General features: G+C 35.3%; 1 protein-coding gene across 1 annotated transcript; it reads left to right on the top strand.

Moving 5' to 3' along the window:
- Nucleotides 1-13,302: 13,302 nt before the first annotated feature.
- On the top strand, nucleotides 13,303-15,883 carry LOC143625278 (FBD-associated F-box protein At5g22730-like). Its single transcript, XM_077095661.1, has 4 exons — nucleotides 13,303-13,332; nucleotides 13,918-14,748; nucleotides 14,840-14,983; nucleotides 15,068-15,883. Exons 1-4 carry the CDS (start codon nucleotides 13,303-13,305, stop codon nucleotides 15,368-15,370), a joined length of 1,308 nt encoding a protein of 435 aa, XP_076951776.1. The 3' UTR covers nucleotides 15,371-15,883.
- Nucleotides 15,884-17,880: the final 1,997 nt, after the last annotated feature.

Raw genomic sequence — 17,880 nt, forward strand, 5'->3', positions numbered from 1 at the left:
CTTCATAAGGGGCAAACGATTGTTTTCCAGGTTTATTAATTTTTATTAGTTTGGCTGATCTGAATTGGTTAGGCCTGTTACATCAGACTCTTACTATGTAAGACTCATGATTGTAGTGAATACATCATTAAATCGACGTAGTTACAAGATCATAATTCGGGTGTTGTAGGGATTTAGTGTCTATTTTTGGTTTGATATGAAATACATGATTTTCAATGTGTAATCTAAATCAAGCTCAACCTTCAGTAAACAGTCATGTAAGCCTTGATCAAACTAAGATTAACTTATAATGTAAACTTTTCACATGATGTAGCAATGATTTAACACAAAAATCACTAACATCCGCTCCTATATTAGCGTGTCCCTTGAATCAACAAGGAAACAAACATGTAAACTGAAATCACATGTAAATGGAAACGCCTTATAAAAAGAATTTCAATTTTCGTATGCTACACATTCCGAATATTTTAAAATACAGAGCCCTACGGAATAAAAATAAACACATGTGGATATAATAGTACCATGCATTCTAGTTTATGCGTTTTTCGAAGGTACATAACATTATTATAGGCAATGTATTGAATCAGTTCTTAAACATATAGTAAATCATGTCCAACATATTTAGATAAGTAAAAGTGCACAATACAACCATCATCAAGGGCCAAAAACCAAAAGAAAATAAAAAAAAAAATCCAGTTAAGCTTCGAAAACTTTCCTTCAATACTAAAAAGTATTCTCATATTTTAGTCATTGTTCATTGAACTTTGAATTAAAGTAGGAGCAGCTTAACGTCTGATGGCTTCATTCGAATGATACTTTTCAGCTGGCGCTGAGCAGAAGATCTAGCGGCTTTCTCCACTTGCAAGATCGAGCGCTTTGGAGGCGTCCTTACAAACTTTGTAAAGCGTGGACCAATCACGATTTTTTTTAGTGCAGGCGCATTGCCAATCACATATTTAGCAATTTCAAGATCACTAGTTCGACTATAATACCTCAAAAATTTGAAAAACTTGAGGTTTTCAAAGGGATGATCGGTAGCAACACACCTGGTTTTCCTTCTCGTTTTAATAGGAGATGCCCACAGTAGCTGCAAATTAAGACCAATGGTAGTTTTCGTCTAAGTTGACACCAATTTAACACGGTTAACATTTTATAATATATGCTTTTAAAGGAACTCATTAATTAAATAGATAAATGTACCTCAATTATAAAAGTCTCTAAAATTGGGCATGCCTCAGCAATGGAAGCACACTCGAGTAGACAATCATTTTGTTCAGCACCCATTCGTAATGTCAGTTTCTTGACATGTGGTACTTGAGGAATGTTATCAAGCTTTGCTCTCTGCAAAAGAAGAAAGCAATCTCCATTAGTGGTTGACAATATACACATAATTAGGTTGAACTACAACAGCCAATATAATAACCCGAACTTTGATATTGGATAATAAATATATATATATATATATATATATATATATATATGATAATAATAATAATAATAATAATGGATGGGTTCAAACTCAAGACTAACCACATGTGCATTATTTTAAATTTCCATTTATCATCAAGTTGGCTTCTTCAAATTCAAACTTTCGGATATATCTGAGATGATCGATTCGTTTCTTTTTAAGCACCCTAACTCTATCAACATCACAAAAACCCAAAATCACTGTTTCTTCCCTGCTCATTCACGCCACCCACCGTCCCCGTTCAAACGCCCATACCACATCCCTCACCGCCGCCAGCCACGTTCCGTTTTTCAGCCGCCGCGAATCAAACGTCACCCGCCACCGCTGCTGCAATCTTATGCCACCGGCAACCTCTGCTAGCCTTTAAATTTATCTTCTGTCAACAACTTCCATTCGCGATTAGATAGTCCCGGTAACCATTCGATGGTTCGCAGTTCCCGATTCTACATTCTTCAAACCCCTACCAGGTCGAGGTATGGTTCCTCGTTTATGTGATTTCGTTTGTTCCGGCGACTTACACACATAATAAATCTGAGATTTCTTTTACTAATAAAGAAAATAGTCACACATGTAAAATAAGAGTTCTGTTCGGCTTTTGTGCACATATAATTTGTTATAATCAAATTGCTATAATATGGATTATTTTTCACAAATAGATATCATAATTAAATCCATATAAAATGTTTTGTAAGTTGGTGTCTATATTGATCCAGAAGTTTTGCTATAACCAAAGTAGTAATTTATTAATTTTGATAAATGGTTACAAAGTCAACTTGATTTTTGTATTGATTTATTATTTTGAAATACCAATGGAACAAAACGATGAAGATCTTTAAATTCTCCGTCGCCGGATCATCGGTTAACCGACTAACAAGGCAACTAACTTGAAGTTTCATGAATCTGATTTAATAATTAAAGTGTAGGGTCTTGATCTAGTTAAAGGCAACTCGTTAGGTTTTTGCCCTGCTTTTGCGTTGCTTTTCCTTGCTAAACTAAGGTACGGAATCTGTTATCGTTTACTCTTAGTATTATATATACATTCCGTTACTTTGTTGTACGGATTCTGTTTTTGTTTCCTTTTAGTATTATTTATACTCCGTTACTTTGTTGTACGGATTCTGTTTTTGTTTCCTTTTAGTATTATTTATACTCCGTTACTTTAGAGTACGGTTTCTGTTTTTGTTTACTCGTAGTATAAATTATATTCCATTTTATATTCGGCATCCGTCACTTTGTAGCGCGGACTTTTCAGTTTGAGTTCGGTTTATTTATTTGGTATGTTTTATATTTGTTTTTGTACCATGCAATAGATTATATATTTTGTACTCGTCATTGCATGTTCCGTTAGTAACAATTTTATTCGGATATTAAAACTATCTTTGTTATGATCCTTAAAACCGAAAACCATTATGTTGATTCAAGTCAAGAAGTGATTGTTAATTAAGGGTTAAGTTATTGTTGGGTTAAATTGATAAACACTTAAATCTGTGATCAATAAAGGTGACCTACTGGTCTTTCCTCACCTTCTTATTTTATAAAACTAAACGTTTAGAAACAGAATCTGATTTAAGGGTCTCAAAATAGTTTTATCCTTTTACAAATTATTTTATTAGATAATATTAAAGAGTATAATATAATATGGTTTGATAACTAAATATGAAAATAACTCTGAAAGGTTACGATGAATATGAAAGTTCAATTCAACAATAATTATTATTTAATTATTAATGGTGATCTATACACACACATATATGGAACTTATTTGCAAATACCGAAAATGATAGAATAAACGTGAGCATCACAACTATAAATTAAACTACCATAATATTATAGGTTCGCGTACGAGCTAAGGACCGGGACTGTTTATACTTAGTGTGTCCTTGTTCATCGGATCAAGTACGGATTCCGTGTTTTTCTTCTTTTAGCTTTATATTGTTTTCACCGTTCTCGTAGTGGTACGGATTCTGTTTCTTGTTACTTCATAGTACGGTTTCTGTTTTTGTTACTCTTAGTATTAATTATATTATGTTACTTGGTAGTACGGTTTCTGGTTTCTTTCTCTAATAGTATTAATTATATTCCGTTACTTCGTAGTGCGGCTTTTGTTCTCGTTTACCAATAGTATTGAATCTATTCCGTTACTTTGTAGTACGGATTTTCGTTACGTGTCGGTTATATTTTGAGTTCAGTTATTTTATATAATATATTTTAGTTATATGTTTTTAGTTTTAGTACTCTGTTACCCGAGCATTTCTGACTTGTCGTTGGGGCGTCAACGACATGGCACTTATCGTGACAGTGCGTAATCAAAGTTCACGGCGTCTCTGAAAGTACTCATGTAGTACCTTGGCCACTTAGAGGCGTATAGATCGATCTTAGCTCCGACTCCTGACTCCTGACATGGCACTTATCGTGACAGTGCGTAATCAAAGTTCACGGCGTCTCTGAAAGTACTCATGTAGTACCTTGGCCACTTAGAGGCGTATAGATCGATCTTAGCTCCGACTCCTGACTCCTGACTCCTGACTTCTGTTTGAGATGGAACAATGTGTGCACGCCACCCACACCGTCTCCTTGGTGCATGGACTAGCTAGCTGTGTACCCCTCTGTTTGGGCTCTGGGTGATTCCGTATTACACGACCTATTTATTTTAACATCATCGTCGTGTATTTTAGTAATTATATTTTGTTTCGCTATATTTCTGGTCCGTTTTGATATGTGTATACGCATTTGGTTAAATTTGAGTATATTCAGATTACGTCCCGATCGTGTATCGGATTATGTTTCGCATTTAATTATAGTTCAGTTAAATGTTACACGTTATATGTTACACGTCACACATTATATGCTACAAGTTATATGTTTCTGGCTCTGGGTGTTTTTGTTATAGTTCTGATATATTTCCGCATGCGTTTGACCATGTTCTGGCCAAGTGTCGGATCATACATCCGAATTTTATTAAGTATATGTTTAGGTAAAAAGGGTTGGTTTCGAGTTTGAATTGAAGTTCGTATATTTATTCTCTTACGTCTGTCCTTACCTATACTATTGTTCTTTCCGTTACTGGGCAATTTTTGGCTCAGCCGTGTTTTCTTGTTTTGTTTTTCTTATTTTGTTTTCAGGTAATCCGGGATTCTGGGAATTTAGTGATGAGAGATAAAAAAATGAAGTTCAAGCTTCTAAAAGTTAATTCATTTTGTTTAATAATATGACGTATGTTGCATTAATTTTTGTTGTATTTTGGATTGTGGCGTTGATTTGATATCTGTAATAGTAACACGTTAGCCTGTTCCGGGTTGGGGTGTTACAGTTATGGTATCAGAGCTAAGGCTCTTTCCTGTAGAAAACTTAAACCTTAAAATTAGACTTGTGAGATAATGGGTAGACGTTGGGTTAGGATTAATATTTTATATCAATCTTCGTGCCGCTGAGGGCAGTCTCTGATCACGTCATTTTTTTTTATATAAGTTTAGTCTTTAAGATGTGTAATGGAAGGACCGTTAGGACACACTCGTAAGGTAAATTGATGATTATGGTCGCGAACGTAACCATGAATTTACAGGTATGTGTGTGTGCTACTAAAATCCATTTTGCAGCTTAATGTTCCTCTAATATTTAGATACGACATTGTCTTAAGTTTTCGCTATTATCTGCTAGTGTTACGTGTCTTTTATTATATATTTATTTATTTTTATATCAGTGTAGAAATGCATGTTAATATTCAAAATATGTTTTTGAAAATTTACGTTTTAAGTCTTGATTTTTTTTTTTTTATTTTTTTTATTTTTTTTTATTCCATTAGTTATCACTTTTTATTTCCACTTATAAGTCACATGTTTCAGTTATCTGTCTTTCGTTTTGGTTATTAGTTACACAATTTAGTCATAGGCTTTAGCTTATCAAAATTTATTTATTTTAGTTATTAGTTATCCACTATGTTATATGTAATTCTGTGTTCAAATGAAATTTTTGATTTCCGTTTATAAGAACTAGTATTATCCGATACAAGTTTTAGGTTACCCATAGTTTCGTTCAATATCATCATGGCAACGAGTCAGCTATTTCAGTTTGGATGGTTTTGATTTCATATGAATTCTGTTTTATATGTCCTAATATTTGTTTCCAAGACTTTGCAATTGTCATGTCTGAATTTATGAAAATTTTAAGTTTGTTTCGTTTCCGTGATATCCGAAAGTATGTGTCACCGTCTTACAATTTCGAGGACGAAATTTTTTTTTAGGGGAGTATAATTATAATAACCCGAACTTTGATATTGGATAATAAATATATATATATATATATATATATATATATATATATGATAATAATAATAATAATAATGGATGGGTTCAAACTCAAGACTAACCACATGTGCATTATTTTAAATTTCCATTTATCATCAAGTTGGCTTCTTCAAATTCAAACTTTCGGATATATCTGAGATGATCGATTCGTTTCTTTTTAAGCACCCTAACTCTATCAACATCACAAAAACCCAAAATCACTGTTTCTTCCCTGCTCATTCACGCCACCCACCGTCCCCGTTCAAACGCCCATACCACATCCCTCACCGCCGCCAGCCACGTTCCGTTTTTCAGCCGCCGCGAATCAAACGTCACCCGCCACCGCTGCTGCAATCTTATGCCACCGGCAACCTCTGCTAGCCTTTAAATTTATCTTCTGTCAACAACTTCCATTCGCGATTAGATAGTCCCGGTAACCATTCGATGGTTCGCAGTTCCCGATTCTACATTCTTCAAACCCCTACCAGGTCGAGGTATGGTTCCTCGTTTATGTGATTTCGTTTGTTCCGGCGACTTACACACATAATAAATCTGAGATTTCTTTTACTAATAAAGAAAATAGTCACACATGTAAAATAAGAGTTCTGTTCGGCTTTTGTGCACATATAATTTGTTATAATCAAATTGCTATAATATGGATTATTTTTCACAAATAGATATCATAATTAAATCCATATAAAATGTTTTGTAAGTTGGTGTCTATATTGATCCAGAAGTTTTGCTATAACCAAAGTAGTAATTTATTAATTTTGATAAATGGTTACAAAGTCAACTTGATTTTTGTATTGATTTATTATTTTGAAATACCAATGGAACAAAACGATGAAGATCTTTAAATTCTCCGTCGCCGGATCATCGGTTAACCGACTAACAAGGCAACTAACTTGAAGTTTCATGAATCTGATTTAATAATTAAAGTGTAGGGTCTTGATCTAGTTAAAGGCAACTCGTTAGGTTTTTGCCCTGCTTTTGCGTTGCTTTTCCTTGCTAAACTAAGGTACGGAATCTGTTATCGTTTACTCTTAGTATTATATATACATTCCGTTACTTTGTTGTACGGATTCTGTTTTTGTTTCCTTTTAGTATTATTTATACTCCGTTACTTTGTTGTACGGATTCTGTTTTTGTTTCCTTTTAGTATTATTTATACTCCGTTACTTTAGAGTACGGTTTCTGTTTTTGTTTACTCGTAGTATAAATTATATTCCATTTTATATTCGGCATCCGTCACTTTGTAGCGCGGACTTTTCAGTTTGAGTTCGGTTTATTTATTTGGTATGTTTTATATTTGTTTTTGTACCATGCAATAGATTATATATTTTGTACTCGTCATTGCATGTTCCGTTAGTAACAATTTTATTCGGATATTAAAACTATCTTTGTTATGATCCTTAAAACCGAAAACCATTATGTTGATTCAAGTCAAGAAGTGATTGTTAATTAAGGGTTAAGTTATTGTTGGGTTAAATTGATAAACACTTAAATCTGTGATCAATAAAGGTGACCTACTGGTCTTTCCTCACCTTCTTATTTTATAAAACTAAACGTTTAGAAACAGAATCTGATTTAAGGGTCTCAAAATAGTTTTATCCTTTTACAAATTATTTTATTAGATAATATTAAAGAGTATAATATAATATGGTTTGATAACTAAATATGAAAATAACTCTGAAAGGTTACGATGAATATGAAAGTTCAATTCAACAATAATTATTATTTAATTATTAATGGTGATCTATACACACACATATATGGAACTTATTTGCAAATACCGAAAATGATAGAATAAACGTGAGCATCACAACTATAAATTAAACTACCATAATATTATAGGTTCGCGTACGAGCTAAGGACCGGGACTGTTTATACTTAGTGTGTCCTTGTTCATCGGATCAAGTACGGATTCCGTGTTTTTCTTCTTTTAGCTTTATATTGTTTTCACCGTTCTCGTAGTGGTACGGATTCTGTTTCTTGTTACTTCATAGTACGGTTTCTGTTTTTGTTACTCTTAGTATTAATTATATTATGTTACTTGGTAGTACGGTTTCTGGTTTCTTTCTCTAATAGTATTAATTATATTCCGTTACTTCGTAGTGCGGCTTTTGTTCTCGTTTACTAATAGTATTGAATCTATTCCGTTACTTTGTAGTACGGATTTTCGTTACGTGTCGGTTATATTTTGAGTTCAGTTATTTTATATAATATATTTTAGTTATATGTTTTTAGTTTTAGTACTCTGTTACCCGAGCATTTCTGACTTGTCGTTGGGGCGTCAACGACATGGCACTTATCGTGACAGTGCGTAATCAAAGTTCACGGCGTCTCTGAAAGTACTCATGTAGTACCTTGGCCACTTAGAGGCGTATAGATCGATCTTAGCTCCGACTCCTGACTCCTGACATGGCACTTATCGTGACAGTGCGTAATCAAAGTTCACGGCGTCTCTGAAAGTACTCATGTAGTACCTTGGCCACTTAGAGGCGTATAGATCGATCTTAGCTCCGACTCCTGACTCCTGACTCCTGACTTCTGTTTGAGATGGAACAATGTGTGCACGCCACCCACACCGTCTCCTTGGTGCATGGACTAGCTAGCTGTGTACCCCTCTGTTTAGGCTCTGGGTGATTCCGTATTACACGACCTATTTATTTTAACATCATCGTCGTGTATTTTAGTAATTATATTTTGTTTCGCTATATTTCTGGTCCGTTTTGATATGTGTATACGCATTTGGTTAAATTTGAGTATATTCAGATTACGTCCCGATCGTGTATCGGATTATGTTTCGCATTTAATTATAGTTCAGTTAAATGTTACACGTTATATGTTACACGTCACACATTATATGCTACAAGTTATATGTTTCTGGCTCTGGGTGTTTTTGTTATAGTTCTGATATATTTCCGCATGCGTTTGACCATGTTCTGGCCAAGTGTCGGATCATACATCCGAATTTTATTAAGTATATGTTTAGGTAAAAAGGGTTGGTTTCGAGTTTGAATTGAAGTTCGTATATTTATTCTCTTACGTCTGTCCTTACCTATACTATTGTTCTTTCCGTTACTGGGCAATTTTTGGCTCAGCCGTGTTTTCTTGTTTTGTTTTTCTTATTTTGTTTTCAGGTAATCCGGGATTCTGGGAATTTAGTGATGAGAGATAAAAAAATGAAGTTCAAGCTTCTAAAAGTTAATTCATTTTGTTTAATAATATGACGTATGTTGCATTAATTTTTGTTGTATTTTGGATTGTGGCGTTGATTTGATATCTGTAATAGTAACACGTTAGCCTGTTCCGGGTTGGGGTGTTACAGCCAACCAACCTTTGGATGATGTATAGTGAAAGTAACAGTCTGCAGGGACGAAAAACAGGAAGATATCAGGGAGAACACATTTGCCAGCCCGGACAATCCATGACAAATATTGGCTTCTTTAAGTTTCGGAAGATTAGCGATATGTAAGTCTATTAGCTTACCCTCGTAGGTGAATGATTCAAGGTCAAAGTCAGATAAATAAAGGGAATGAAGATCACCACAGTTCTTTATATCAAAATGTTTTAAGTTAAGTTGTCGTCCACCAACATGAATATCGATCAAGGACCCACAGCAGTCGACAGATACCGACTCAAGATGTGGAGATCTTGCTAATATCTCCTCAAGAACTTTGTCTCTCACCTCAACACAAGTCAAGCAAAGTTTTTTTAAATACACTAGCTCTGCAACGATATCATTTGATAATGTTATCGGGAATTCATTGTGTTCCATATTCAATTCAAGAATCTCAACCTTTTTGTTTACTGCAAACTGGAGCCATTCATCAATCTCTATCTGATTAAAATAACTCGTAAGAAGATAGATCCGGAATCTATGAACCACAGGATTGTTGTGATTTCTGATGACACTGTTCACTTGCTCGATTTGCTTACTCCGCTCACTATCGAGATTCCCACTAGAAAGAAAGTTCAACTGGGTTAAACCACACCATAAGAACCTCCATTGTTTGCAAACACTACTGGTGACCACCGCCTCTTACAGACAAAAGTGACAGTATCATAACAAGAATTTCGTTTGGCAGGTTGGTGATCGAAGTCTTTGAATTTAATTCTCCACGACCTTGCTTCGCCTAGGACACCAGAATATTGAACCATGAATGCATAATATACAACTCATCAATAAAACAAGTAAACAAATAATTACAACCAAAAGAAGAAAAATATAACAATTGCAACATTCCGTTGCTAACCATATATGAATGCAAAGATAACCCTAAAGCTTGAACAATCACCGAGGTCATATCTACAATTGCACAAGCAAAACAAAAGAAACTACATCGGCATACAAATTTCAGTAGATGCTGACCTAGATCGTAGATTAAATTTTGGGATAATCAATGTCTGATTTTGACATATACCTTATAAATTTTAATGAATCGATAACCTCAACAAGTAACAATTGAACTAGTAAACAGATAATCACAACTAAAAAGAAAGAAAAAGAACAACTACAATTGCAATATTAACCACAGATCGATGCAAGATTTTCTTTCAAAACAGGAAAAAAAAATAAAGAGTTTAAATAATTTCTTGGTAAAAGCTTTTGATTTCTAGGTGATCCGTCATTAATTTAATATGTAGGATATATCAAAAAGTTGGTACATCAAATCAAAGCATGTACTTGTATGAGTTAAGATCCAAGATCAATTCAAACTCGTTCCGTCCTTTTGGAATGGCATAACACATTGGAAACCTCCAAGTCACCAGCAAATCGCTAACATTTTGACACTTCTTTGGATATGACATTTCGCCTAGAAACCGAAAACCTTTTTTCTCTCTTCTAGAAACCATTAAACCCATTTGAGAAAAAAAAAATTTATTGTTGCAAAGATAACCCTAAAGCTTGAACAATCACCAATAGCATATACAATTGCTCAAGCAAATTTAAAAAAATTGGGTCGGCATACACATTTCAGTAGATGCTGACCTAGATCGTTCATTTTGGGATAATCAATGTCTGATTTTTACATATAAATCCATCGAAATACAAAATTTGATAGCTAAAATTTGATATATTAAATCACCTTTTTGATAGCAGCTTGACGCCTTTGCTTCTTCATTTTGATAATTCCGAAGTGAGGTTTAGACTTCAGACTTTAGAGGCGAAAGTTGGTTTTTAGTTCTGAATCATAAATTTGGATATATTTATAGAGAGAAGCCGAGAACCTAGGTATATTCCAGATATTTCTATGGCCATGTAAGTTGTAACTGGGCCTTGTGTGAGTCCATCAACGTTCATGTATTATTACCATAAAACACAGATTCATCTACTAAAATGAAATAAGAAAAGCACATTATATAATTTTTCTTTAAAGCCAATGAGCCTCATATGTAGTTATTGATTAGTAATTAGGGGGTGTTTGGGATTCCTTATTTTTACCTCCTTATAACTTATTGAAAAGCTAAATAGATGTTTGGGATCGCTTAATGTGTGAGTGAAAAAGTTCCATAAGTTACAAGATTGAGACTTATGACTTATGAAGAAATCATAAGAAGGTAAAAATAAGGAATCCCAAACACCCCCTTAAAGCTCTTTACAATTCATATGGCAAAACATAATAACTTTCCTTCAGAACATTGGATTCGGGCTATGGTCACTGTACAACTCCAAATTTACCTAGGGCATGTTTTAACATACACGTCATAAGGACACCTATATGGGTAGGGTGCATAGCTTATAAACCACGTGTCAACACCTCCGCTACCCATGTGGGTAGGGTTTATGGCTCAGTTCCATGGAAAATATTTGTCACATAAAATTGATTCATTATTGTGAAGAATTAAATGAATTTATAAAGTTTTGGGGTACTTGTGGGTATGTGCTCACGGTAATTTTGTAGTTTGTGGGTAATTAAGGGTACAAATGAAGCGGCAGTACGGGATTGGCCGGTAAATGGGTAATACCCATTAGTGTCCATTCCCCCTAATTGGCTATCAAAACACTTGAACTAGATTTCTTAGCAGTATGAGTATCGACAGACGAAAAAAGTGTGTAATGACGGTCCTATATCTTTAATATTTCATTACTTTTAATCTATTTTACACAAAAAAAACAAAAAACTAAAACTTACTAATAACCTACATTTGTTACTTTTTCATATACACATTCGTAATACTACCAACACTATACATGAATTTATGTAGGCAATACATGAATCCGTATAGGCTATACATAAACTTATATTTGACGCATTAGACTAATTATTTTTGGCTGGAAAATCGCCGTAACCGCTAATTTTGGCCGGAATTTCACCGAAAACCATTGATTTTAGCAGGAATTTCGCCGAAAACTGCCAATTTGGCCAGAATCTCATCAGAAAAGATCAATTTAGTCCGATTAATCTTGATTTTGGCCGGATTAGACCATTGACTGATTAGTTCAAACTAGTCAGTGAAGTGAGGACTAACGATTAATCAATCGGGATTTTCGCAACACTGTTCCTAGTCAATTAGGGATGAATAAATGGTACCGAGATGAACAAGTGGCACCGGCTACGAGTATCAAAGCGGTTTCATACCTATACCATTATCGAAACAACATATCAGTACCGGCACCAAGTTTTTAACAAAATCATAATCGTAAAATTTAGGATCGACACCGATATTACCGAATTTCTCCTGCGGTACCAATACCGAAGCGAGTTTTTTTTGGGTACCATTATCGGTACCAAGACTTTGGGAAATTCGGGACGAGCTCAATCCTACACTTAATCAATGGCTCGCACTTTTCACACTAATATCACTTCTTGCATGAAGCATCTATATATATTTGTGAATAATCTATAATTATTATATTATAATACATTTTTGAAGCACATTTTAAGAATTTTTATTTTAAGAGTTTACAAGCTTTTATTTATGTTACAACACACCTTATGCATTTACTTAAAGTAATATAATTTTTTAAAGGTAAAATTATCTTTTATAGCCACTAATAATAATAAGCATACATTATTTAATAATGCATATTTAGTTATTTAATTCACTGTATTTAGTAATGTATGTTTAAATCACTACATTATATAATGTGACTACTACTAATTGTTAATTTTTTTAACATAAAAAAATACCCCAAATACAATCAGGGTTTTTAAGGCAAGTTTGGTTAGATTAAACTCTTGCAAACCTATTGCGAAGTACGGATCACCCGGCACCCACTAGTATATATATAGAATGATATTGACCATAATCCTGTAAATTAAGTATTGATTTATGTTATAATTATACGAGCATAAGAACCAGAAGGTTCCTTCCTATCCTATCAGAATCCTCAGCATTAAATAAAAGCATACACAAAATCAATATTAAAATCGGTTTTTGATTTGTACTAGGAAAACTGTCACTGTCACTCTAACTCCAGCAGCTCCAGCTCATAATCCGATAAGCCCGGCCCGGCCCGGCCCAATAGCAATCACAAATTCCATATAAAATAGATCGCAAGTTTAATGCAAAATCACCGTTTTTTCCGCACTCCTTTGCAAAATGATGCTTCGATCTGCTACTAGAAAGAAGGTGATTATTTTTTTTAGTTTCAATTTATTAATTCACTATAAAGTCAGGCATGAATTCATCAAGTGATTTGACAATTGAATATTTATTGTAATCACTAATCATTACTGTTTACCTAATTTATAAGGATTCACCAAATGAACATGGAAAATAGCTTAACTAAAATTGAACATATATAGTTAAGTGATTTAAATACTGAAATTTGCATATTATTGTTCTAGGGTTTCACTTAATTATGTGATTGTTGCACATAATGGGTTTAATCCTAGTCGGGTTTGAAGTGGGTTCGAGATAAATCAAAAGGTTGAAGATAAAGTATGTTTTGGTTTAATTATGGAGTTGTTAGGTCTAGTTAATTATTAGTATTTATATTTAAGTGGGTTATGCTTATCTAGTTTGGATTTAATATTTATTAAAATATGTGTTTGGTCCTACTAGGTTTAGGATTGTGTCTTTATAAATAGGGTTTTATGTAGTTGTTTTTTTTATTTTATAATAATAAATGAGTCGAACGAGTTTGTTCAGTCTCGTGTTTGTTTACTTGTGTATGGGATTTCTCTTAACTGTTGATGACTTTCATTTTTGAAGGGTTTGATTGATCACATCAGCAAAATGCCAGATGATGTTCTTCTAATGATCCTATCTCGTTTGATTGTAAAAGACGCGGTGGTCACAGGCAGTCTGTCGACAAGATGGAAGCACTTGTGGCGTAATTCGAGCCAACTGAACTTTGATGGTACCGAAACTTTAGATAAGATGGGTGATGATGAGATGCTCTGTGATTTAGAGCGGCGTAAGTTCATCAAGCAGGTGAACGATGTCATTAGCAGTCACAACGGGATGGTCCAACTTTTTCGGATTCGCTTCGAGTTGGATAGCAGTTGCTCTGAATGTGTTAATGAATGGGTTCAGTTTGCTATAGAGAGGAAAGTTCGGGCACTGGAACTGAATTTACTAGACAAAAGTAATGGTGTTCGTGATATAGATAAAAACTACAATTTCATGTTACCATCAATAAATGCGATGTCTCTTACTCTTAAAGTGCTGATCTTGCGTAGTGTCAACTTAAACGAACCAACCCTCAACGCAATCTTGAAGAATTCGCCACTTCTTGAAGGCATATCCATGTTTGGCTCCATTTTGTTCCGTCATATTCGTTTTGGTGGGCGGGGCATTAACTTGAAAAAATTTCAACTAGTGGCTTGTTCTGGGATCGAATCTGTCTCTTTATTTAATTTTGACCTTAAATTTTTCCAATACCATGGTCAAAAGATAGAATTGCATCTTACTGATCTTCCAAAGCTTGCAATACTCGGATTTGGTGACACTAGTGTAGGATTGGAGAATAACGTGTTCAGGAAGATCTCATTTTGTGCTTCCTATCTTGAGGATCTTCTCTTGGAAGTGAGGCATCCAGAGGTTAGTAATTATTTTCTATTTTTGTTTATAATCTTCAATAAATTAAAATACGGTGAATGTTTTCATGGTGAATGTTTTCGTGTTTTTTCAGAAAAAATTAGATGATAATGCCATTCTAAAATTTCCGAATGTCAAGAAGCTAAAGCTGGCAGTGGGAGCTGAAGAAGATAATTGCCTACTAGAGTTTATGTCAATAGCTCAGGCCTGTCCAAGGTTGGAGACATTTTCAATATCTGTAAGTACTTGTGCTATATATGTCAATATATTTAAATTAAACGCACTATAACTAGACCATAAAGTGGTTATTTTGTTTTTGCAGCTGATATGGTTATCACCTCTGAAAAGGAGGAGGAAAGTAAGACGAGTTGTAGCTCCAGAAGGTCACAGACACCTTAAGATTGTGGAGATTAATGGATATCCTGGCCGAATTAGCAACCTCGAGCTTGCTGTATATGCAATAGACAACGCTGTTGCATTAAAAGATATTATCATAGTTCCTGGCTACCACTCTTATGGGGTAACTACATATGAAAAGTTGAAGAGAGAACGAGCTGCTCGATCTGCTGCAAAGCGCCAGATCACACCACTATTGCCTCCAGGTGTCAATTTGGCTATACTGTAACGTCTCACTCATGTACAAGTGTTGGCATGTCTTACAAGTTTCTTCTGCTTCATTGCTTCAATTTATCCCTCATAAAAGTTCTACTTTATGTTTTTACATCTATAAACTCCTGTAGGAACGTGTAAACGCTTTTGGATGCTAAGAATTATTAAAATGCCATCTCATTAATTATCCTTAGTTTTATTGAGTGATCTTGAAAAAATCGAACTTGCTCTTGTTTTGAAACTTATTATGCAAATTTGGTGTGTACATTTGGTTGATAACCATTTAATAATGTTAGCATTGGTTTCATTTTCAAGAAATCAATATGTGATAGGATAAGTCACTCTTATAAAAGTTGCCAACTTAGTCGTCACAGACACCGCAACGTTAATAGTTCTTCAAGATCGGCGTCTCTCACCCCAATGTTTGTCAAGTAATCAAGTAAAGTTTCTTTAAATAGACTGGCTCAACAGCCCTAGCATTTGATAATGCTATAGGAAGGACATTGGTTTGCTTATCTAGTTCAAGAATCTCAACCTTTTTATTTACTGCAAACTGGAGCCATTCATCAATAATTCTCTGATTGAAATAACTCGTACAAAAATAAATCTGGGATTTTATGAACCACAGATGGATGACATGGTTCACCTGTTCGACTTGTTTAGACCGCTCAGTATAGAATCACTAGATAAAAAGTTTAACTGGTTAAACCACACCGCAAGAACCTTCATATTTTGCAAACACTGCTGGTGACCAAAATGTATTTTACGGTAAAAAATGACAGTATCAAAATAAGAATTTCGAATGGCAATGGTACGGTGGCGACGACGGTGGTGGTGGCGGTTATGGTCAGGTGGTGGTGGTAGCTCTGGTGATGGTGGTAGTGGCGGCGGAGGTGGCGACGGTGACTGTCAGTTTGTGGTGGTGGTGATGGTAGTGGTGGTGTTGAGAAAGTAGGGGGAGGGAGGAATGAAATGAAAAAAAAAGAAGGGGTGTGGGAAGGAATGGTTTTGATGGAATGAGATTTCATGTGTAATGGATGATTTTATTCCATTGAGTAACCAAACACCACTCTCTTCATTCCCACGTAATGAATCATTCCATTCTCACTGTCATTCATGCAGACCAAACACTATCTTAGTTTTATTATAATAAAGATGTATTGGTTTTCATTAATCACAACATCATTTTTTGGTCGTTGTCGGCCTCAACTAACGAATTGGCTGATAGCGATCCCACCTTTTATCATATGTGTTTCCCGATGGTCCGCGACTAACACAATTCTAACGTCATTAGTTGCAGGTCGTTAGAAAAACGTTTTTGGCCGGAAACTTACATTTATCAGACTAAACTAGAATTATCAAATCAATACCACTTATGAAATATATCCGATGAAAAATCGGTGTTCTCTAGGTGAGTATGGAGTCGAAGAAGAACACATAATTAAACATTTTTTTTCGCTCGTAAATACGCCTCCTACTATGCAATCTAGTTCAATCAAGTGACTTGATAGGCACTTATGATAAAATTAGAGAGTTTTAACTACTAATCAACAATTACATACCTGGCTAAGTGGCTGAAGAAACGTGGATCTACTCACTGGTAGCAGATCTACTTTCCTCGGGTGTGATTATACTATTTCACCGATGGTTCTTCTGGATCAGTGTTCTTCCACCTACAAAATGAACAGCGCCGTTACTTACCCCTCAGAAAGGGACAGAGGGGTCCTCTTTGGGGTAACCCTCCGGCGTGAGAATCAGTATATTGTGGAGAAGATGATAATGTGTGTAAGAGAATCTCAAGAGTATTGCTTAATTGCTCAATACCCTCTGGTTGTGAGACTGTGTGATTGTATGTAACTGACTGTGAGTGAATGTAATTCAATATGATTGAATGTGATATCACTGCCTGTAACTGTCAATGATTGAGTATGAATGTGTTCATCAAAGTGGAGTTGATGCTGTATTTATAGTGCTAGGGTTTCCCCTGATTAGGCTCAACCTCGTTGGCCTCCTCCAATCGCACTGCGCCACGTGTCCTCTGGGACACCTGGCGCTTTCTCGTTGGTTGTAATCACGTGGTAGCACATGTGTCATGCTGAGTTGTCGACCTTTCATTTGGCAGCTGTCAATATCAGCATATTCTTATTCCTTAAAAAGATGCCTTCTGGAAGGTTGTCTGACGTGCACAATCAAGGTTGCCCTAATCCTGATTTGGATAAGGACGAGGTCGATTATGTGCATGTGTGATATGCGCCCATCCTGAGGATGCGCGAGGTCTTCTCTTTATTCTCACGCGCAGATATTCCATGCGCAGATGTGATATGCACGAGCATGTGATATGCGCCGCGCACTGATGCGCCGCGCGCATATGTGATGCGCGAGCATATGTGTGCCTGGGCAGGTGTGATATGCATGAGCATGTGATATGCGCCGCGCGCTGATGCGCCGCGCGCATATGTGATGCGCGAGCATATGTGTGCCTGGGCATATGATGCCTGAGCATGTTTTGTATGCGCCATGCGCATA

This window comes from Bidens hawaiensis, unplaced genomic scaffold, assembly GCF_021521415.1.
Source record: "Bidens hawaiensis isolate Kalapana, Puna unplaced genomic scaffold, B.hawaiensis_p1.1 tig00000458_1, whole genome shotgun sequence".
Lineage (NCBI taxonomy): Eukaryota > Viridiplantae > Streptophyta > Magnoliopsida > Asterales > Asteraceae > Bidens > Bidens hawaiensis.